The following is a 17,793-nucleotide window of genomic DNA, read 5'->3' as shown; positions in this document are numbered from 1 at the left end:
CATCCTGGTACCTCCTTTGTGTACTTCGGTGGAGATGCGTACTGAGGAGAGCATGAAAGCTTTCCTGTTCTCTGCTCAGATCCCGAAGCTGTGTACTTGACACGCACAGGCAGCACGCATCAGCTTCCGTGCCAGAAGGGAGAGCGGCCCCCCTCTAGTGCACTCGCAGGCTGGCCTCTGACGGGGCCTCCGCGGGCAGAAGTGTCTGCCCACAGACCATGGAGGGGACCGCAGCCCCTCAGGAGCCGCAGCAAGCACACACGCGCCTGCAGAAGCCAGCTCCTGCACGCGCGTGACCTCCCTCCCTCGGGTGCGTCGGGGGAAGGTGAGTGGTGAGGTATCTGTTAGACACGAGGGAAAAGGCGCCTTCCACTGCCTTTGCTTCCGAGCGGGGCCTCTAGGATCGAAGGTCAGTACTCGTGAATCCATTCCTTGGATTCTCCTTGAAGCTGCCTTAGACTATTTGGTGAAAGACATACCCAGAACTAAAGGCAGCATAGTATACTAAGGAAACGGCCGACCGGGACCCACAGTTCTGCTTCTGCACTGTGCAGCTGCGAGGAGAGCATCCCCCCCCCCACCCCCCCGGGCGATCGTCTAGGCTGAGGGCTGAGTTCACACTACTTTCTGGCAGTGTGCAGTCCCCTCCCGCTTCAGCCAGAGCCGCAGCTGCTAAAAGGCCCTAAGGCCGAGACAGGGCAGCGGCATGTGGCAGTGACTGCTTTACTGCAGTCTCAGTCACCGCCAGTAGGAAAACATTGTTCACACTTATGCTGGAAATTAGGCCTGTTAACTGCACTCTGGTCAAGTTTTGGGTTTTGCTGACTGCATCCTGGATACGCTGTCCAGCATACACAGTCGATAGACCTGCGCAGTCCAGCGCCAGGACAACACACCGTTCTCTGGGCCTGGCGCTCTTTCCAGGAAGGAGGGCTGGCGTGAAACGTTTTCTGCTTAACAGAAGGCAGTTTTAGCTAATAGTTTAGAGGGGAAACTGGTTTGACACCAAAGTGCTCAGCTAAGACATCGCACGCTGTCCCCATCCTGTTTTTGAAAGCTGGCTCACACCATACGTGGCTCTGAGAAGTCGTCCAAGGCTCGAGGGGCAGGTGGTAAGAAGGAAGCGCGACGCTGTTTTGTTCTCAACTTGTTTAATGTGTAAAAGGGGAGTAACAGCGGTGGTCAGTTTCGGTTTAATACATTCCTGGAATGTGGGCCATCCAGAGAGCATTATTTTGAATAGCTGAATTACCGAACTTGACACAAAGTTACAGTTTTAATTTCGAAAAGACCTAATTCCATGAGATTCTGGTGACTAACTTATCATGAGAATTAAATGCAGAAATGTAAAGGCTCTGAGCTAACAGCAGAGGTAAGAGCTAATGTGACCCTAACAGCTGGAATTGATGGGTACGAGGCAACTGAGCATAAGATTACCTTTCCCTTGTAACAAAGTGTTAATACTTTAACATAAATTAATTATACATTCATTATCGTGTTTTAAACAGTCAAGCCTAAATAAATTCTTCATACCATCAAAAAGATATACACACTAAAAACCTGCTTAAGCACAAAGGTTTTCATTTGACAGCTCTTGGCCTGAGCCACGCACATTTACAGGGACCTTTTGCTTCTTAAGCTTAATGAAAGTCTGGCAATAATTTTATATAAAAATAAGACTAAATTTAAAACCTCACCAAACTAGGAATCTGATGTAGAAAATCGGTGGTGATTTCATTCCGAGGAGCTGACGCCAGTGGCTCTCCGACTGCAGCTCGCGTCCAGTCTCGGAAGGCCTGTGGAAACAGCTCCGCGGGCCCCGCCCCCGAGCTTCTGGAGGACTGGGGGAGGCCCAAGGGCGCTGCCAGCCGGTGCGCAGGGCATGCTGGCGCTGCTGGTCCAGGAGCCCCAGGTGAGCAGCACTGGCTAAGATACCTGTAAAAACTTAGCACCATCTCCCTCACTGCTCAGTGGTAGACAGCAGCGGCGCTCTGTCAGCCGTAGTTGTCCTGCAGGGGACAATGTGGAGGCGGCCCTCAGGAGTAGTACCACTGCTCACAATTGTCTGTTGTCAGAGAGAAGTCCCAGGCTGAGTTAACGGGGAGCGCTTCTCTGCCAGCATGCAATGTATTTTACAACTAAAGCCATATACAACGTATTTGAAATGTTTAATGCTGAAAAGTCTACCCGAGGGGACAGAAGGATGTAAAAAGAAAAGGCACCGTAAGTAAGTCATCCTTGGAAACAATGAGGTTTTTTTCCTTTCAAATAACTTCGCTTTAATGTAACTTCAAGCCCCAACACTGGGAGGTAAACAGTCTCTTGGTGGCTGTGGGGACAGGAGCAGCAGGACTAGCTCCTGGGGGCATGGAGCGCTGGGTCTGCGGTCACTCCGCCGACTCTAAGCAGGGTCTCGGACAGGAGAACCCTGGGCAGCCGGAAGACAAAGGACTTCCTCAAGTTCCAGAAGTAAGGTACCATGTATGTCCGTGAAACAGGGCCCCTGGAAAAACTTCTGGGTAGGGCTGGGCAGAAGCTACGGCCGAGTCTGGTTCAAGACGTGAGCCGGAGAGCAGCGCACGGCCTCGAGGCCCCTCCCTTCCGCTCTGCCGGAGCCTGCTCAGGAGCCACCTGCTCTCCCTGGCTGGTCTGCAGAGCGCGACACCACCTGAAGACAGACGCTTAGCCAGGCTAGCATGGTCAGAGTTCAGTGAAAAAGGTACTTGCAACTGTGATGAAAATGCCGGAGGCAGCTAATGCCAGATCTCACAGCTCTTAGCCTTGAACTTTCTAAAACGTTCTTCCCAAAAAATGTACTGCAAGTAATCAGCAGTGAGAAGCAGCCCCCCAGGAGAGCTGGCTCAGGGTTCTGGCAGTCTATGCTAGTCTTCCTGTGTCCCCCCAGAGCACCCCTTGGGACGCCAGGGAGCCTGCCGGGCACTGCTCTTTCCCAAAGCGAGCCAGCGGGCGCTGCCCACAGGAAATGAGGCGAGGGCGCAGACTCCGCTCCTGCCGACAGCGAGGGGAGGCTCATCCGGTCACTGCTCAGCACCGGCTTCTTCCTCTAAAGTTCCTAAGGAAGACACCCTGTCCCTGGGCCTCACTTCCCACCTGCCCTGCCCGGCCCCCATCTAAAGTGCCACGTGTTTTGGCTGTGTCCCCAGGGGACCCCCGGCAACCAGCTAGAGCTTGTGTCACAGGGGAAAGCTGGCAGCTGGCAGGCCCAGCAGGGAAAGTTGTTCCTTTTACCCACAGCACAATTGTGTACCAAAGGGAAGAAACTCAGAGAAGGAAATAGCCAATCTCATGATATTCTCCCAACTGAACACATAAAGGCAAATCGTCATCTTAAAGAATTACCTTTAGAACTAAGTTAAAATACACACATATTTGTTTCCCCCACGATCCAATATAAGATTGTTACTATTGCTTCTTTCAGAGGACCATGAAGAGAATTTATATCCTAAAAAGGGAACCCAAATTTGTTTTAAAAAGAGCAATAATAGGGAAAAAAAGCATTTCCTGTCCCCCCGCCCCCCAAGTCCTTTTGGCTCACAAGCTGTTTTAGCATCATTCCAGCTTCAGGGAGACTCGGCTTCAGGAAGCATCCCTGGATATCCAGCCGCTTTCCGTGAGGAAGGTCAGAATCCTTTTCTTGAGGACTTTGTCCAGATAACTCGGAAGGCGACTTTTGGAGGGAATCCCTTGTCGCTTCTGGAGGTGGTCTTTAATGATAATGGTCTTCACAGTCACATAGCGAGCGGGACTCAAATTTAAAGAGCTGCAGAGTACCTTCTCGCGGTCCGACAAGAGCTCAAAGCCAGGAAGGTTCTCGATGGCGGCAAACTCGCTCTCTTTGCCGTCCTCCTTCCCCCTCTTGGAGCCCGCGGTGGTTTTGTTCTCCTTCCGCTTCTCGCGCTTATGCCTGGCCGCCTCGTACTCTGCCGACTCTTCCATCTTCGTGATTCCGTTGCGCCGGTACCTCTGCAATTCTCTGATTTTTGCCCGCAGCATCTTCTCTTTGTGCATGTTTTCGAACAAGTCATCAAACTCCTTACAGGACATGAACTGGTAGAGCGGCCTCAGCTTCAGCCGCAGCTCCTTCTCCTCCTTGGTGATCTTGCGCTTGGCCGTCTTCTCCTTCTCCTTCTTGTCCTTCCCCAGAAAGGCCGGCACCAGGTTGTAGTCACGGGCGATGTTCTTCCGCCTCTGCCTCTCCTTGAGCTTCCGCACGTACATGTCCACGTGGGCACGCTTCAGCTCGATCTCCACGTCGTCATCGTCGTAGTTCACCGAGAGCCCGCTGATGAGCGTCTCGGCGTCCTGGTCATACTCGATCTCATAGTCGTCCCGCAGCGGCATGTAGCCCAGCTGCTGCTGCTCGGCCACCGAGATGTCTAGGGGAGGCAAGGGGGTAGTGAGGCTGGGAGAGAGGGGGCCTCCACTGGGGCAGGTGTGGTCTGTCACCCGATTGGGGATGGTGTCAGGGATGCAGGCTTTCCCCAGGTTTCCGTGGATGTACATGCTTACATAATGCTCCATCACTTCCTGGGGAGTCCGGGAAGCCCCAACGTGAGCAGCCATATCTTCCTACAACGACAACGGTCAGAAGTTATTTCCAAAGTCAGAGTGTCACACTCAGGGTCAGGCAAATTCCCTTACTATTTCTGCAAAGGTTTACCCGGACTACCTCCTATAGACATCATTACCCCCCTCCTAAGACACTCGATGGCATGTTCTCTTGGGCTGGGTTTATCACCTGGATGTCAATGCTAGAAGGAACCTTCGGTGATTCTGTACATGAGAAAGCGAAGATCCAGAGAGGTGCAAACTCGCTGGGGTCATGGCATGAGCTGGCGGCGCAGCTGAGACCAGAACTGATGTCTGAGGTCTGGACTTTGTTCTCCTCGTTCCTTAAATAGGACGAGCAGAGTCCGCCTGGTATTGGCCATTTTGTACCACCACAAACCTGGCACTGGGGGCGGCTGTCTGTCTGAGTGTAACGGGACAGAGGTGGGCAGGGCCACAGAGCGCAGTCCAACCTCTCCATTCACAGACAGGAGAGTCATCGGAGTTCACAGCCCAGGTCTCCTAACTACAGGAGAGACCCCTGTCTACCGTGCTGCCTGCCTCCCCACACAGAAAGGGCCTCGGCCTGTCCCTTTCCTAGGTGGCCAGGCAGATGACTAGGAAAGCGCCTTTTAAGGGGTGGGGGGACTTCATTTATGACGGCCTCCACAGTTAGGGAGCTAGCTGAAAATCTGCCACGGGCTACAAGCGCTCACTCCTACAAGGTAATGTGAACACGAGGGTTATTAACGGGAGGAAATTGTACAACTCCCTCAATCCTTTCCTTCTGCCGAGAGGCCTCTTCCTTCAAGTCAACCGCTAAAGCCACTTCAGAAAGTAATGCCTGAAATGCGCACTCATTCACCAGCAGCCACTCAGCACCCCACCCCCAGCTTCCACTCGCCCCTTCACTCTGCTCTCGGCCTCTGGCAGCTGCCAGGGCGCAGCACAAGCTGCCTTCCGCCCCAGCAACGCTCACCCCTGCCCGATTGGGATGGCCTCTGCACCCCCGAAGGCCAAACTGGAACCCATGAAAGGAGCCAATCCATTCTGGCTAATAACCAACTGGGCACTGGGGGAGGGAAGCAGTGACCAGCCCTGCACACCGGGCTTCATCTCGGGCGCATGGAGCAGGCGTGTGCTTCCCAGAGGTGCCGGAGTGCTGAGGACGGGGTTAACAGCACGAGACCCAAGAAGGCAATGCTGGGACCAAAAAGCGAGGCCTCTTTCTGAGAACCGCAAAGAGAAAAGAGAAGATTAGAACTAAAACTAGATTCTCATCTTATGGGGATGAGTTATTTACATGATTTCTTCTTTAAAAAATTACTATGAGCATCAAATCATTTCATTTTATTTCCCCAGGAAGCATTTTGTCCAAAAAAATCCAGAACAAAACCAAGTCACAACTGTCCTCAGCATCAGCTGCCACTCCAGGTGGCCCAGGCTCACCACTTCCCGTCTCTGAGCCTCGAGTCCCTTCCAGGGAAGGAGCAGGAGTCTGCCCCCTGCCCCGACATCTGCCCAGAGCACAATCAAAATGCATGTGCGAAGGCTTTTCACACTGGGGTGGGCTCTAAGTGAGGGGCCCAACAGCAGCCCCCATGGACAGCCAGTGAGGCGCTGGGGAGCAGTAATGCTCTTCCACACACCCCACCTTGCGGCCAGGAAGCCCCCGATGAGCTATGCTGGAGAAATACCATCTCCGACATGGCCCTTTCGGGAGGAAAGGACGTGCTCACCAGGTGTCTGGAGAGCGGAAATGGCCCACCCGCGCCTAGTCTGAGCTTCCAGCGCAGGGCGGGCAGCCAGAGGCACTGCGAGCCTTGCACAATGGCATCTGCACCCGCCACCACTGCCCTGTCCAAGGCCACAGCAGATACAGATTCAGTCAAGTCTTGGGCAGCCTCCCAGGCGGGGGAGCGGGCGGCCGCTTCTCCAGAGGCTCGAAGGGGCTAGGTTGCAAACCCACGGTTGCATGGTTAGGAATTTGGGCCCCAGGCCTTGGCCCCATCCCTGGCCCAGTTAGAAGACCTGCAGTGAGAGCCTCCCCGGCGAGTGCGCAGGGAGCACCAGCTGCCCTCCCAACAAAGGTCTGCTGTTCACCAGAACCTCAGCAACCTGCCCTCTGTAAAGCTTCAGCTGCTCAGTGCACCACATTTTAGATAAAATTTAAATCCTGGAAGGATTCTGAGTAATAGAGTTGCATCTGATCAAACTGAGATTGATCTGTTTGTTGGTGTTTTTATTCATTTCCGTCAGCTTCAGCACTCTGGAACAGAGAGCAGAGGACGGAGGCAGCAAGGCAGGCTTGGAGCAGTGGGCCAGCGCACGGAGCCTCCACCCTCCCCGCTCAGTGTTCCATGGCCACATGCTCGTTCACTCTCAGGGCCAGGCAGGCAGGTCAGCCAGCTGTGGGCACTGCGCTGCCACCTCGGTCGTCCGGGTCCTCTTTAGGTAACAAAGAGGGACTCTGGCTCTCAGCTGGACCCAGGTTGTGGGTATTTATCAAGCCACAAATCAGAGGAGCCTTGTCACCCCCCCATTATCAATCAACCCTAGCCACTGCCTAAGGACAGCTGAAAGGCCATCGCTAGAAGAGCCAGTGACTGTCAGCTCCTGCTGAAAGAGAATCGTTCCTCAGGGCCACCATATTAGTTGAATGATCAGTGAGAAAAGCCCAGGAAAACACATGAGACCCTAATTCTCAAGGACTTTGAAACTGAGAGAAAGGGTCATACCAAGCAGTCTAAACGAGAGCAGTGACATAGCTCTCTGATTCTAACAAGAGTCCACAGAGGGCAGACAGGTTCAGCGAAGCTAAATTATATAGAAAGGAACATGTTCAAAAAGTTGATTAAAAACAGCAACAGCTCCTGAACTCCTGCCACATGCCAGCATTCTGCCCGTCACATTCTAAATGTTTTCTCCAATCTTCACAGGTCAGTGGTCACGCGAGACTTGCCTACCTTCTGCCAGTGAAAGAACTGTCCTGTCACTGCATTACAGCATCACATATGACAGCAGCAGAGTGACTGGCAGGGCAGTTCTTTCTCTCCTATGTTCAAGGTCAAAGTTTTGCTTAATCCAGATGGATGGACAGATGGATGGACTGAAGGATGGATGGATGGATGAAGAGATGGACGAACAGAAGGATGGATGGATAGACGGACAGAAGGCTGGATGGATGGATGGATGGATGGGTGGGTGGATGGATGGATAGGTGGGGTGGATGGGTGGGCAGGCAGAAGCAACACAAAGGGGTTTAGGGCACAAGATTTGGAGAGAAAGTTCAACTCAAGCACAACTAAAATCAAACAAGAAACACAGCTGTATACTGAAACTGGTTTTTCCCCACCACAGCACACGTAACGCATGGTCAGTAGCCCAAAGTCTGTGGAAACAGAATTCCAGGTTTTTCTTCCTTTATGCTTACATTTAAAAAAAAAACAAAACAAAACTCCCATCTTTGGGAAAAGATAAGGAGAGATAGGTATGCTGCCTCCTTAAAGTCCTTTGAAAAACAAAGGAGAGACCAGCCCTGTGGCCGAGTGGTTAAGTTTGTGCGCTCCGTTTTGGCGGCCCAGGGTCTCGCCAGTTCAGATCCTGGGCACAGACCTATCACCGCTCCTCAAGCCGGGCTGAGGCGGCGTCCCACAGAGCACAGCCAACTAGGGTATACAACTATGTACTGGGAGCTTTGAGGAGAAGGAAAAAAAAAGATTGGCAACAGATTTCGCTCAGGGCCAATCTGAAAAAACAAAAATAAAAAAAATAAAGAAGAACGTGCCTTTAAGACACGGAACTGGGCCCGACAGGTCTACTTTCCCAGATCCCAGACTCAGGTCAGGATGCTGCCTCTCCAGCAGCCAGTAAGCATGCCAGTGAGTGATGCCTCCACTGGGTTCTCGGGCTGGTCTAGCCTCTTTCTGGCCTGTTCATGGCTCACTCTTGATGGCCTCCAGGACCTGAGCAAGGAAAGGAAGAGAGAAGTCCTGAGAAACTGTCGGCAGTGCGGGTCAGCCAGCTCCCACTTATGGAGCTCACACAGGGTTTCTCTCCCCATGCTCAGGCTCGCACACTCCTGCTGGCTGCTCTGCCACTCACCTCCAGACAAACGCAACCCCAGTGGGGTTACTCCCGCAGAGGACAACCCTTTAGAGGCTCCCATCGGCGAATCCACCGCCTCTCAGACATGGCTGGCTCATGATCAAGGGTGAGATTGAAAAACATGAGACGTAGGGGTTTTCCTGAAAGCTAAATTTTCCATTTAAAGGAGGGGCCGTCATCCCAAGATAATGTCCTTCCTATCTGGGGAGCAATGAGATAACCTTTCTTTTCGTGAAATGGTGACAGATTATTAACTGGATCTTTAGACACATGAATACCCTTACTTGGCAAACTCGGAGTCAGCACCTCTATGTCAGCTTTCGAAACACTTCCTTTCACTAGGACTGGTCTGCGGACTCTGAAGGTCTGGGCAGCACAACGTCAGGGTCAGCCAAACTCCTCAGTGTGCTTTTCAAGACCCTTTCAGATCTGTCCTCGGCCCCAGCCAGACACCACCCACCTGCTGGAAACGCCCCTTTCTCTACCTGCTCGGACTCTGGGGCCAGGCTTCGGGGCTCCACTCTGGCTCCACCCCTTATTAGCTGTGGAACTTGGACAAATTCCTTCAGCTCTCTGTGCCTCGGTCTCCTCATCTGGATTATGGAGGGAGTAACGCTGCCGACCTCGCAGGACGGTGACGAGGATGAAACGAGGTGACATGTAGCGTGCTCAGGCCGGTGTCAGGCACAGTTTGCACTCCACCAACGGTGGCAATTAGGACTAATAAGAAGCTGTGAGCTTCACTTCCACAACTTGTTTTTATCCCTCAAGACCCAGGCCATCTCCTCCAGGAAGCCTTCAGTGAGCCCCGGGCTGGGTTCAGATGCTGGCTCACTTACTAGCTTTCAACTTCTGCTTCTTAATCTGTAATCACTCCTCTTAAAGGGGTAAAATCCCTCTTCTCTGTCAGGATAAAATAAAACTCTGAATCATCATCATGGTAACAGTTAACATGTAAGCACTCTTACAGATAACATCTCATTTGATCCTCCTATCAATTCGCACATCTGACAGAGGAGGAGAATAAACTTTAGGCTCAGCTGCCCCGAGGGCACAGGCCAGGGGAGGCTGAGCCGTTTCCAAGGCAGGCAGTCTCACCCCAGTGCGCACGGCCCTGTCACCACACTGCCTCTCGCGGGGCAGTGATGCAGCGCACAGAGAGGAGTCTTTGCCCCCAGAAGCTTCCTGAGCCTTTAAAAGGCAGGGCAAGGCCAGCACATGGGGCTTCCACTCTCCTTTCTAGACCAAGCGCATCACAGAAGCGCGGCCGTGTCTCTCACTCGGCTGGCTCAACTCTAACCTCTGGATCCGTGTGAGGGACACTCTGGTACCTACTTCTTCCCTGTGCAGAGAAGTAACTTGTACAAACTAGAACCTTCACGAAAACAACTACTATCTTCAGCTTCACAAAACCTCCTTCCTGTGCAGGCTGGTGGGTTCGCTTTGGAGCCTTCTGAATGCCACTGCAATCACCCTGTCACATCCTGTCTCGACCAGCAGCACCTGGATGGTGAAGCACGAGGCCGGCCGAGGCCCGGGGGCAGAGCTTTATCCCCAGGTGCTGGGGAGCCAGGCTTGCGGGTAGGGGCACACGCTGCGTCTCCCGAGGGAGCCTCGGCTCCAGCTTCCTTTTTCTTCAAGGGAAGAAGCTCCAAAGGGACAGAAGCAACCCAAAGGCCCACCAAATGAACCTGCTCCCGGGGAAGCTGGGCCTAAGGGCAGGGCCGCCCTGTGAGGCGAGAGCCCAGGAGCAGCAGGGGACACAGCGGCAGCCCCTAAGGCAGCAGAGGGGGAGCAGAGGCCTGCAGGGCCAGGAGGGAACAAGGAATCCAAGGGACATGCTGTGCCCTAAAGGCAAGCAGAAATCATCCCAGCCCGAAGGAAAGGAGGAGGTAAGGGGCGCAGGAGTGAAGGGCGTCTCGGGCCTGCGCCTGGGCCCAGGCAGAAGAGGAAGCAGGTGCAGGGTGCCTGCCAGGCCGTCAGACACAGGCCCGGGAAGGAGCCTGTGTGGCTCACTTCAGCCCGGTCCCCTAAGGGTGCTCAGGCGAGGTCTGCTGACTGAACACGCCAGGGGACGGGCCTGTCTCTTGTGAGTTCCATGACACACGCCAGCTGGGCACAATCTCGTCTGACCTGTCACTGGCCACCTCAAAAGCTCACTGTGAGGAGCAAGTGAGAGCCATGTGAGTAGGAGAGCCGGGCGGGTCCACACCAGCCCCCTTGGGCACATGGCCTCCCAGGGGACGGCGCTGTGACAGACCCAATGTATCTCCTAGTCGCCCCTTACACCATCTCCAATATTCTAAACACGGGCTTTGGACGCAGGCTCCCGGGCCTGACAGATCCACCTGCTCCTTCTTCGGCCCTCGGCCTCTCATTCTGCACTGCTGTCATGACCCCAGCGCTCACACCAACACCACCACCTCAGGGTGCCTCCTCAGACACTGGCCTTCGAGACCCACGGGCCCAGGCTTCCCGGGGCAGGCTTTGCACAGCCCACCTGGGCTGGAACCCCAGCTCACTCACATGGTGGGCCCTTGGGTACATTCACTCCTCCTCTAGCCTCCTTCTGTCATCTTCAAAGTGGAGAGAACAGCCTGCCTGCCCTGCAGGGGCCGGGCAGACTCTGCACACCTGCTGGCCCTGGGCGGCCCCGCCTCGCATCCACACCCTCTCTCCTGCCCGCCCTGTTCCTTCCCACTCACCAGCCGAGCCCTCTGCTGCAGAACACACTGGTCCTCAGTGCCACCAGTGACACGAGAGGGCAATGACTAATGCTGGCTTTTTGTCTGTCCTTCCAGGTCCTCGGCCATTCCAGGGGCCCTATTCCCCTTGGCCACTGCTCCCGTTAGTTGGGTTTGTGTAGACGGAACTCCGTAAGCCTCAGCCCTAGGCTCCCTCTCCTCCTCTCTACACTCGCGCAGACATCTCCCGCTTCACATCTCCCGCTTCACGCACAGAGATCTCCCGCTTCACACTTCAGCAGCTGGGACTCGCCCCCGAGGCCACTACGGCTTCTCAGGTCAGATAATGCTGCCTGTGCAAGAGCTGTGAAAAGCTAGCCCCTGGCTGTGGAGAACAGCACAGCGGGCCTCTGAAAACTCCACAGAATCAGATCCAGCAACTCCCCTCTAGGCATTTCCCCAGGAGAGCTGACAGCGGCCACTCCCACAGATATGCTCACCCCTGTGCTCCTGCAGCAGCGTCCACAACAGCCAGCGGGGGGCACGCCAGCGCACAGCAGCGGGTGGGAGGGTACACAGACAGACACGGGCACCATTCAGCCCCAGAAAGGAAGGAAATCCTGTCACACGCCACCACACGGACGAACCCTGAGGATGTCATGCTCAGAAATAAGCCGGTCACAAAAGGACACTGTAGAGTTTCACTTATAGGAGGTCCCTAGAGTAATCGAATCCATAGAGACACACAGCAGGACAGCAGGTGCCAGGGGATGGGGAGGGGATCGGGGAGTTGTTTAATGGGGACAGGGTTTCTCTTTGGGAAGATGAAAAAGTTCCGGAGATGGATGGTGGTGACGGGTGGAGAATAATGTGAATGTGCTTCATGCCACTGAACTGGACTCTTAAAAATGGTTAAGGTGGTAAATTTGATGTTATGTGTATTTTACCACAATAAAAATTTCAACAGTTTTTAGAGTGGCAGGCCCTACTCTACATGAGCAGTGCTTAAAGCGGGGTCCCTGGGCCAGAAGCATCAGTGCCCCCTGGGAAGCTGTCAGAAATACACATTCTCAGGCCTCACTCCAGACCTACTGACTCAGAACCCGGGGTGGCGGGTGGCATGACCTGTGTTTGAACAGACCCGTGGGTGCTCTGATCCGAAGTTTGAGAACCCCTGCTCTGCAGAACCCCATTCATGCTAGCTGGCTGCTCTATCCAGGCTTTCCCTCCTCCACCCCATCCTTAATGGCAATTCCAAAACACCACGCTGTCAGGACGCTCACGGGACCGACTATTCCCGGGAAGACCCACCACCACACAGAGGAGACTCCTGCCTTGGTGAGAAGGGGACAGTTCTCACGGCCCCCAAACGCGGCTCCGGGGACCCACTGCATCAGAACTCCCCGGGAATCTTCCTGTAAATACTACTTCCAGGACTCACCCAGAGAGAGGCCGACTCAGAGGGCCCAGGGTGGCGTCCCTGGGAACCCTCGGCTGATTCTGCCACGCAGTCAGGAAAGCAATGAAGTAGATGGTCCTAGGCATGGAGTCAGAAGACCTGGGCCCAATTCCAGCTCGGCCATGTTCCTTCATCACCCAAAGCCGCCTCCTCACTGGTAAACGAGGGGCTGGGGGCGCGCGGAGGACTGAGAGAGGATGTCAAAGTGCCCACCCAGCTTCGGGCCGGCAGTCGGCGCGCACTCAGCGCCCACTGAGTCAGAACCAGTTCAAAATCCCATTATGTCCTCATGGCCTGGTGCTCAAGGCTCTTCAAAATGTGACCCCACACAACCTTACCTACCTGCCCCCAACCCAAATGCTCCACTTCGGGCAAGCTGGCTTTTGCCCGGCTCCTGAACACACCAGACTCCTCTAACATGAAAAACCTCCCTTAGCCACACTATCCTTCCACCTGGAAAGCCTTCTCCTCTCCTTTCCACCCAAGAAGGCCTGGCGTTCCATGTGACTGTCCCATACCAGGAGGCCCCGAGCTCCACATGACCGTCCTGCGCCAGGAGGCCCTGCGCTCCACGTGACCGTCCCACACCAGGAGGTCCTGCACTCCACGTGACTATATAACACCATACACGGTTAGGCAGCTGTCTCACTCTATCCATGTTTTCACCACAAACCACATGCTGAGGGACATTCTGTGCCTCTGACACAGGGGCTGACATATAACGGGTCTGGGTGAATGAATGCATCAGTGAATGAATGCACAATGCAATGCGTACTACTTATCTGGTATTACCCAGCCTTTTGGATGTCTATCAGCTACAGAAGCAGACCTCTGTATTCACGGCATGCCACCTGCCTCCAGTAACTCGCCTGAATGTGCGTACCCACACACAAGGCCCCGCACAGTCCACAGGGAACCGCACGCACTTTCTTCGACATCTACCTCCAAAGCTAGTTGGAAGCTTCCTTCCCCCAGAAGTCATCCTCACCACCATCTGCCAAGGACTCGGGTCTTCCCTGTTCATCTCCTCCAGCAAAACCAACCAACAGACGCAGGGCTCACGTACCACAGTCTCTAATGGTCATAAAGCATTTCACCTGTGTGTCTACGTCTGCGTCTGCGCTCCAGCAGGATCTGCATCTTCCAACTGAATCTGCACAGCGCCCACCACGTAACAAGCTGCTTCGAGGCTCTCAATAGCCCTGGTGATATGACTCTGTGGGTCACTGTCCGCCTGCCGGCCCTACCCTGGCCTCATATCACAGGCATCTCCCACTCACCCTCTCTGCTGCTCATCATCAAACACATGGGCATGCAGCCTGGCCACACTGCTTGTCCCCAAACCCTCCTGGCCTCACTGTTAGCATCCCTCAGACACGTCCAACCCCATCGGTCCCCATGCCTGAGCCCTGGGACAAAATGTGAGCAAACAGCCCCACACTTCAGCAACAGCCTCTCCCTCAGGGCTCCTGAAATTGCTCCCTCCCCACAAACCCCACACAAAGCAGTACAACCCTGAGGTCACAGGTTGCACGTGCCATCTGAGAAACTAGAATGAACAGTCTCAGCTTCCTCCGCAGCACTGTCCCCGATGCGCAGACCACCCTTCTCTAAGCTCCATACCCAACCTGGGAAACCCGGCTCCTGTGCGCACCGGCACCTTCCCCGTTCCCCTCCCACACTCTAACCGCCCACTGAACCAGTCAGGACTCAGCTCCTCCCAAAAGCCCTTGCAGCCCAGCCACACCTTCAGCTGCAGCAATAAGCTCCCAGGCTCTGAGCCTCAACAGTTAATGCTCTTACACCGAGAGGTGAAGGCCCAGACTTGGGAACCAGACAGGCCTGCATCTAAACCCTGGCTTTACGACGTGAAAGGCCGGGGCAGCCTGGACAAGTACTTTAAGTTCTGAGTCGCTGTTCTTCAGCTGTAAACTAAGAGCCTGCCCCACGGGGCTGCTGTGGCGAGCACAGGAGATACGTATGGGAAGAGCCTCGTCCAGAACTGGCACATGCTACATATGGCAGACGTGGGACAGCGCTGTGTGCACGCATCTGGAGTCTGCACGTCTCAGAGCTGCAGAAGAGCCTCCAATGAAGCACCGGCAGTCCAGGGGGCAGAGCAGCCAGCCCGAGAGCACGGCTCGAGAGCCAGAGAGCCGCCTGCTCACAGCGCGCCCGGCAGCGCCCCAGGCGTGCTCAGCGCGCAGGCTTTTAGCCTCCCGGACCCACCACCGCTCAGCAAGAAGGTCCCCCGCGCCCAGGCCCAGGCCCAGGCCCCTCCTCCAGCCCCATCCTCACAGAGCTGCGTGCTGACTGCTTTGAGTTGGAACCTGCATGTAACAAGCTCCCCAGGGGAGTCACATGCACAGCAAAGTTTGAAAAGTCCGGCTTTAGAGAATGCCCCCTTCCAGCCCCATGCTTCTTCCAACACACTACACATTTTAGTCACCGGGCTTGTTTCTGGTGTATTTTTCACAGTGCTGCCCGGAAGGCAGTGTAGACAGTGGAGCTAGGAGCACAAACTCTGAAGTCAAACTATTCAGTTCAAAACCTGCTGCAGAGGGCTGCTGGGAGGATTTCAGGAGAAATGCACGAGGAGCTCACACAGTGCCTGGCGCGCGGCAACGCCCGCGGTCCACGTCGGCTACTTTTAGCTGCTCCCATAGAGATAAGTGCTGTCAGAATGCAGCGGAGAAGGGAAATGTCTCTGGGGTACTGCTATGTACGTACAAAGGCCAGGCACGAGCCACAATCTGGGGGGAAGAGCACTCTAGGCAGAAGAGATGAAAAATGATCAAGGGCGTAGCAGCTGCGATCCCCTCAGTCAGTCAACACGGTAAGGCCCTGCAGGCCGGGAAGTTTTAATCTAAGTAGACCTGGGAGCCACTGAAGGCCAATGCGACGTGAGGTGTCTTCAAAGACCACTGTGACTATGGTGGACGGAATGGGCTGCAGGGCACAGGAATGAGGCAGCAAGACCAGGTGGGAGGCTCCAGAAGTGGTCAAAGCAAGAGATAAACATCAGCCTGGACTAAGGTTGTGAGAAGCAGTTAAGATCTGGAAAGATCTGGAAGATAGGGCTGCTGCTGACTGAACCTGGAAGAGCCTGAGGATAGCTCTTAGTTTGCGGCCTCAGTGACTGCGTGAGGCGACGAGAGATCTGGGTCACTAGAGTGGAGACGTCCGTAAGGTGAGCAGTGAGGACGTCAGGCAGAGGTTTGACACTGACGGCTGGAGCTCAGGGAAGAGCTGCAGGCTCAGGACCAAATGATTACAACACTTTAAGCCCCTTAAAGACAAGGGCGAAGCCTTTCTTTCCTTCAGAGTCCTTCACCATCAGAGCAGATGCTCAGTACACACCAGTGAACAGCATTGTGGGACAAAGTGAGATGGAAGTTTCTGGAGAGTGGTGATCACGATGCTGGCACGAGGTGAGCTGGGTCCCTAAGGAGCTGGGAGAATCAAGATCCCAGGGCTGCGGAATGGGTCCTGATTCCTGAAGACTGGTTCACTTTATGGAAAGGAAAGCAAAAGGAAATAAAAGCAGGACCGCTTTGGGACCGAGGGGAGAGGTGTGGAATGTCTTCCACCAGTAAGCCCAGCGGGAAGGCAGTGCTGCCAGAGAAGTGGCAGCACGATGACAGACAGGTCCAGGGAGTAGGGGACCATCATGTGGAAGGGTCTGGAAAGATCAGGGAGCTGGGGTCCTGTCTCTTCTCCCTACTTTTCATAATGCCTGGAGGTGCCACATATCTCTGGTGGTTAAGGACCAGAACACGGCCAGGTTTTCCCCTCTAACGCAGATGAAAGCTTCCCCTTCAGGGTGGAGAGGGCGAGCGCGCTCCTCCCTCCAGGAGCCCTGCACACTGTCCTGCTCTGGCCAAGTAACCAGGCCAGCTCCCACCTTCTCTTCTCAGATCAACGTCTCTGCAGAAACCTTCTGATGGAGAGAGCGAGCGAGCCCAGGACAATGCATTCTGGCTCACGCTCCCCTGTTTGGTACTGAGTAGGCCTCTGACAACGTCCTGGCTGTTGTGGGGACCCCAGGATAAACAAGTCCCTGGCAGGGGACACAGGGCACACGCACAGGCAACCCCACCGAGCGAGCGGCCCTGAGCACAGAGGAAGCATCAGAGACGGCGAGAGAAGCGCAGGGCGTGTGAAGCTGGTCTGGCCTTCACCATCGCGCTCTCCACGCAAAACCACCTGCTTCCTCAGTGCTCCGGGTCAAGTCTGCTGCCCCGCCTATGTCTGCCAACTCCTGCTCAGGTAAGGCCGGTCTTGCCAAAGTCTGCACTCAGCAACCACCTATTTCAGGTACTCCTAAAGGTTAGGAAAACGGCTGTGCTGTCAGAAGGCCACAGTGCAACCCCCCGCTTTGCTACTTCCTGGCTGTATGACCTTGGCAAGCAGCTTACCCTCTCTGCGCTCGGTTTCCCGTGCACACACCGGGAGTGCTCACCGTCCCCGCCCCACCGGCCCTCCGTGCAGCGCCAGAGCGAGCAGGTGCAGGTCGCGTTCGCCCTCACCGACGAGGGCACGCAGCCCCGGGCGGCCCTCCCGTCGGCCGCGCAAAGCCGCCGTGGCCGCTCACCCAGTTTCCGAAGCCGAACTGCTCGATGGCGTCCAGCAGCAGCTGCTCCTCGCGGCTGGTCCAGCCGCCCTCGGCCTCGGGCCCCCACAGCGTGAAGCGCCCGCCGTCCACCAGCTGGTAGCCGTGGTAGCGGCGGTGGTGGCCGATCTCGGCGCCGGCCGAGAAGCACTCGGGGCACAGTTCGATGTCCTGGCACTCGGTGCAGCGGAAGCGCAGCGGGCTCACCTCGGCCAGGCAGTACACGCAGTACTTCTTACCGAGCTCCGCCATCTTCCCCCGCCCGCCGCCCGGGCCCGCCGCCGCCGCCGCCGACAGCGCGCCGCCGCCCCGGCCCGCCGCCGCGCTCGGGCAACCGCCGGCCGCCGCCGCGCCAGCCGCCG

The 17,793-nt window shown here is 55.4% G+C and overlaps 1 protein-coding gene across 1 annotated transcript; it reads right to left on the bottom strand.

Annotated features, from left to right (window-relative positions):
- Positions 1-1,134: 1,134 nt before the first annotated feature.
- Positions 1,135-17,773, bottom strand: TADA2B (transcriptional adaptor 2B). The gene is made up of 2 exons (XM_014855231.3): positions 17,414-17,773; positions 1,135-4,590 (listed from the first exon to the last, which is right to left on the bottom strand). Exons 1-2 carry the CDS (start codon positions 17,681-17,683, stop codon positions 3,598-3,600), a joined length of 1,263 nt encoding a protein of 420 aa, XP_014710717.1. The 5' UTR covers positions 17,684-17,773; the 3' UTR covers positions 1,135-3,597.
- Positions 17,774-17,793: the final 20 nt, after the last annotated feature.

The sequence above is a fragment of the Equus asinus genome, chromosome 3 (genome assembly GCF_041296235.1).
Source record: "Equus asinus isolate D_3611 breed Donkey chromosome 3, EquAss-T2T_v2, whole genome shotgun sequence".
NCBI lineage: Eukaryota > Metazoa > Chordata > Mammalia > Perissodactyla > Equidae > Equus > Equus asinus.
The sequence above is the reverse complement of the archived record's forward strand: the minus strand, read 5'-3'. Positions and strand labels throughout refer to the sequence as shown.

Excerpts from the sequence above, each read along its gene's own strand:
- TADA2B (XM_014855231.3), bottom strand. The coding sequence starts at position 17,683 with ATGGCGGAGCTCGGTAAGAAGTACTGCGTGTACTGCCTGGCCGAGGTG. Across the intron at positions 4,591-17,413 it reads AGTTCGGCTTCGGAAACTGG|GAAGATATGGCTGCTCACGT; the intron begins GTGAGCGGCCAC and ends TTGTCGTTGTAG.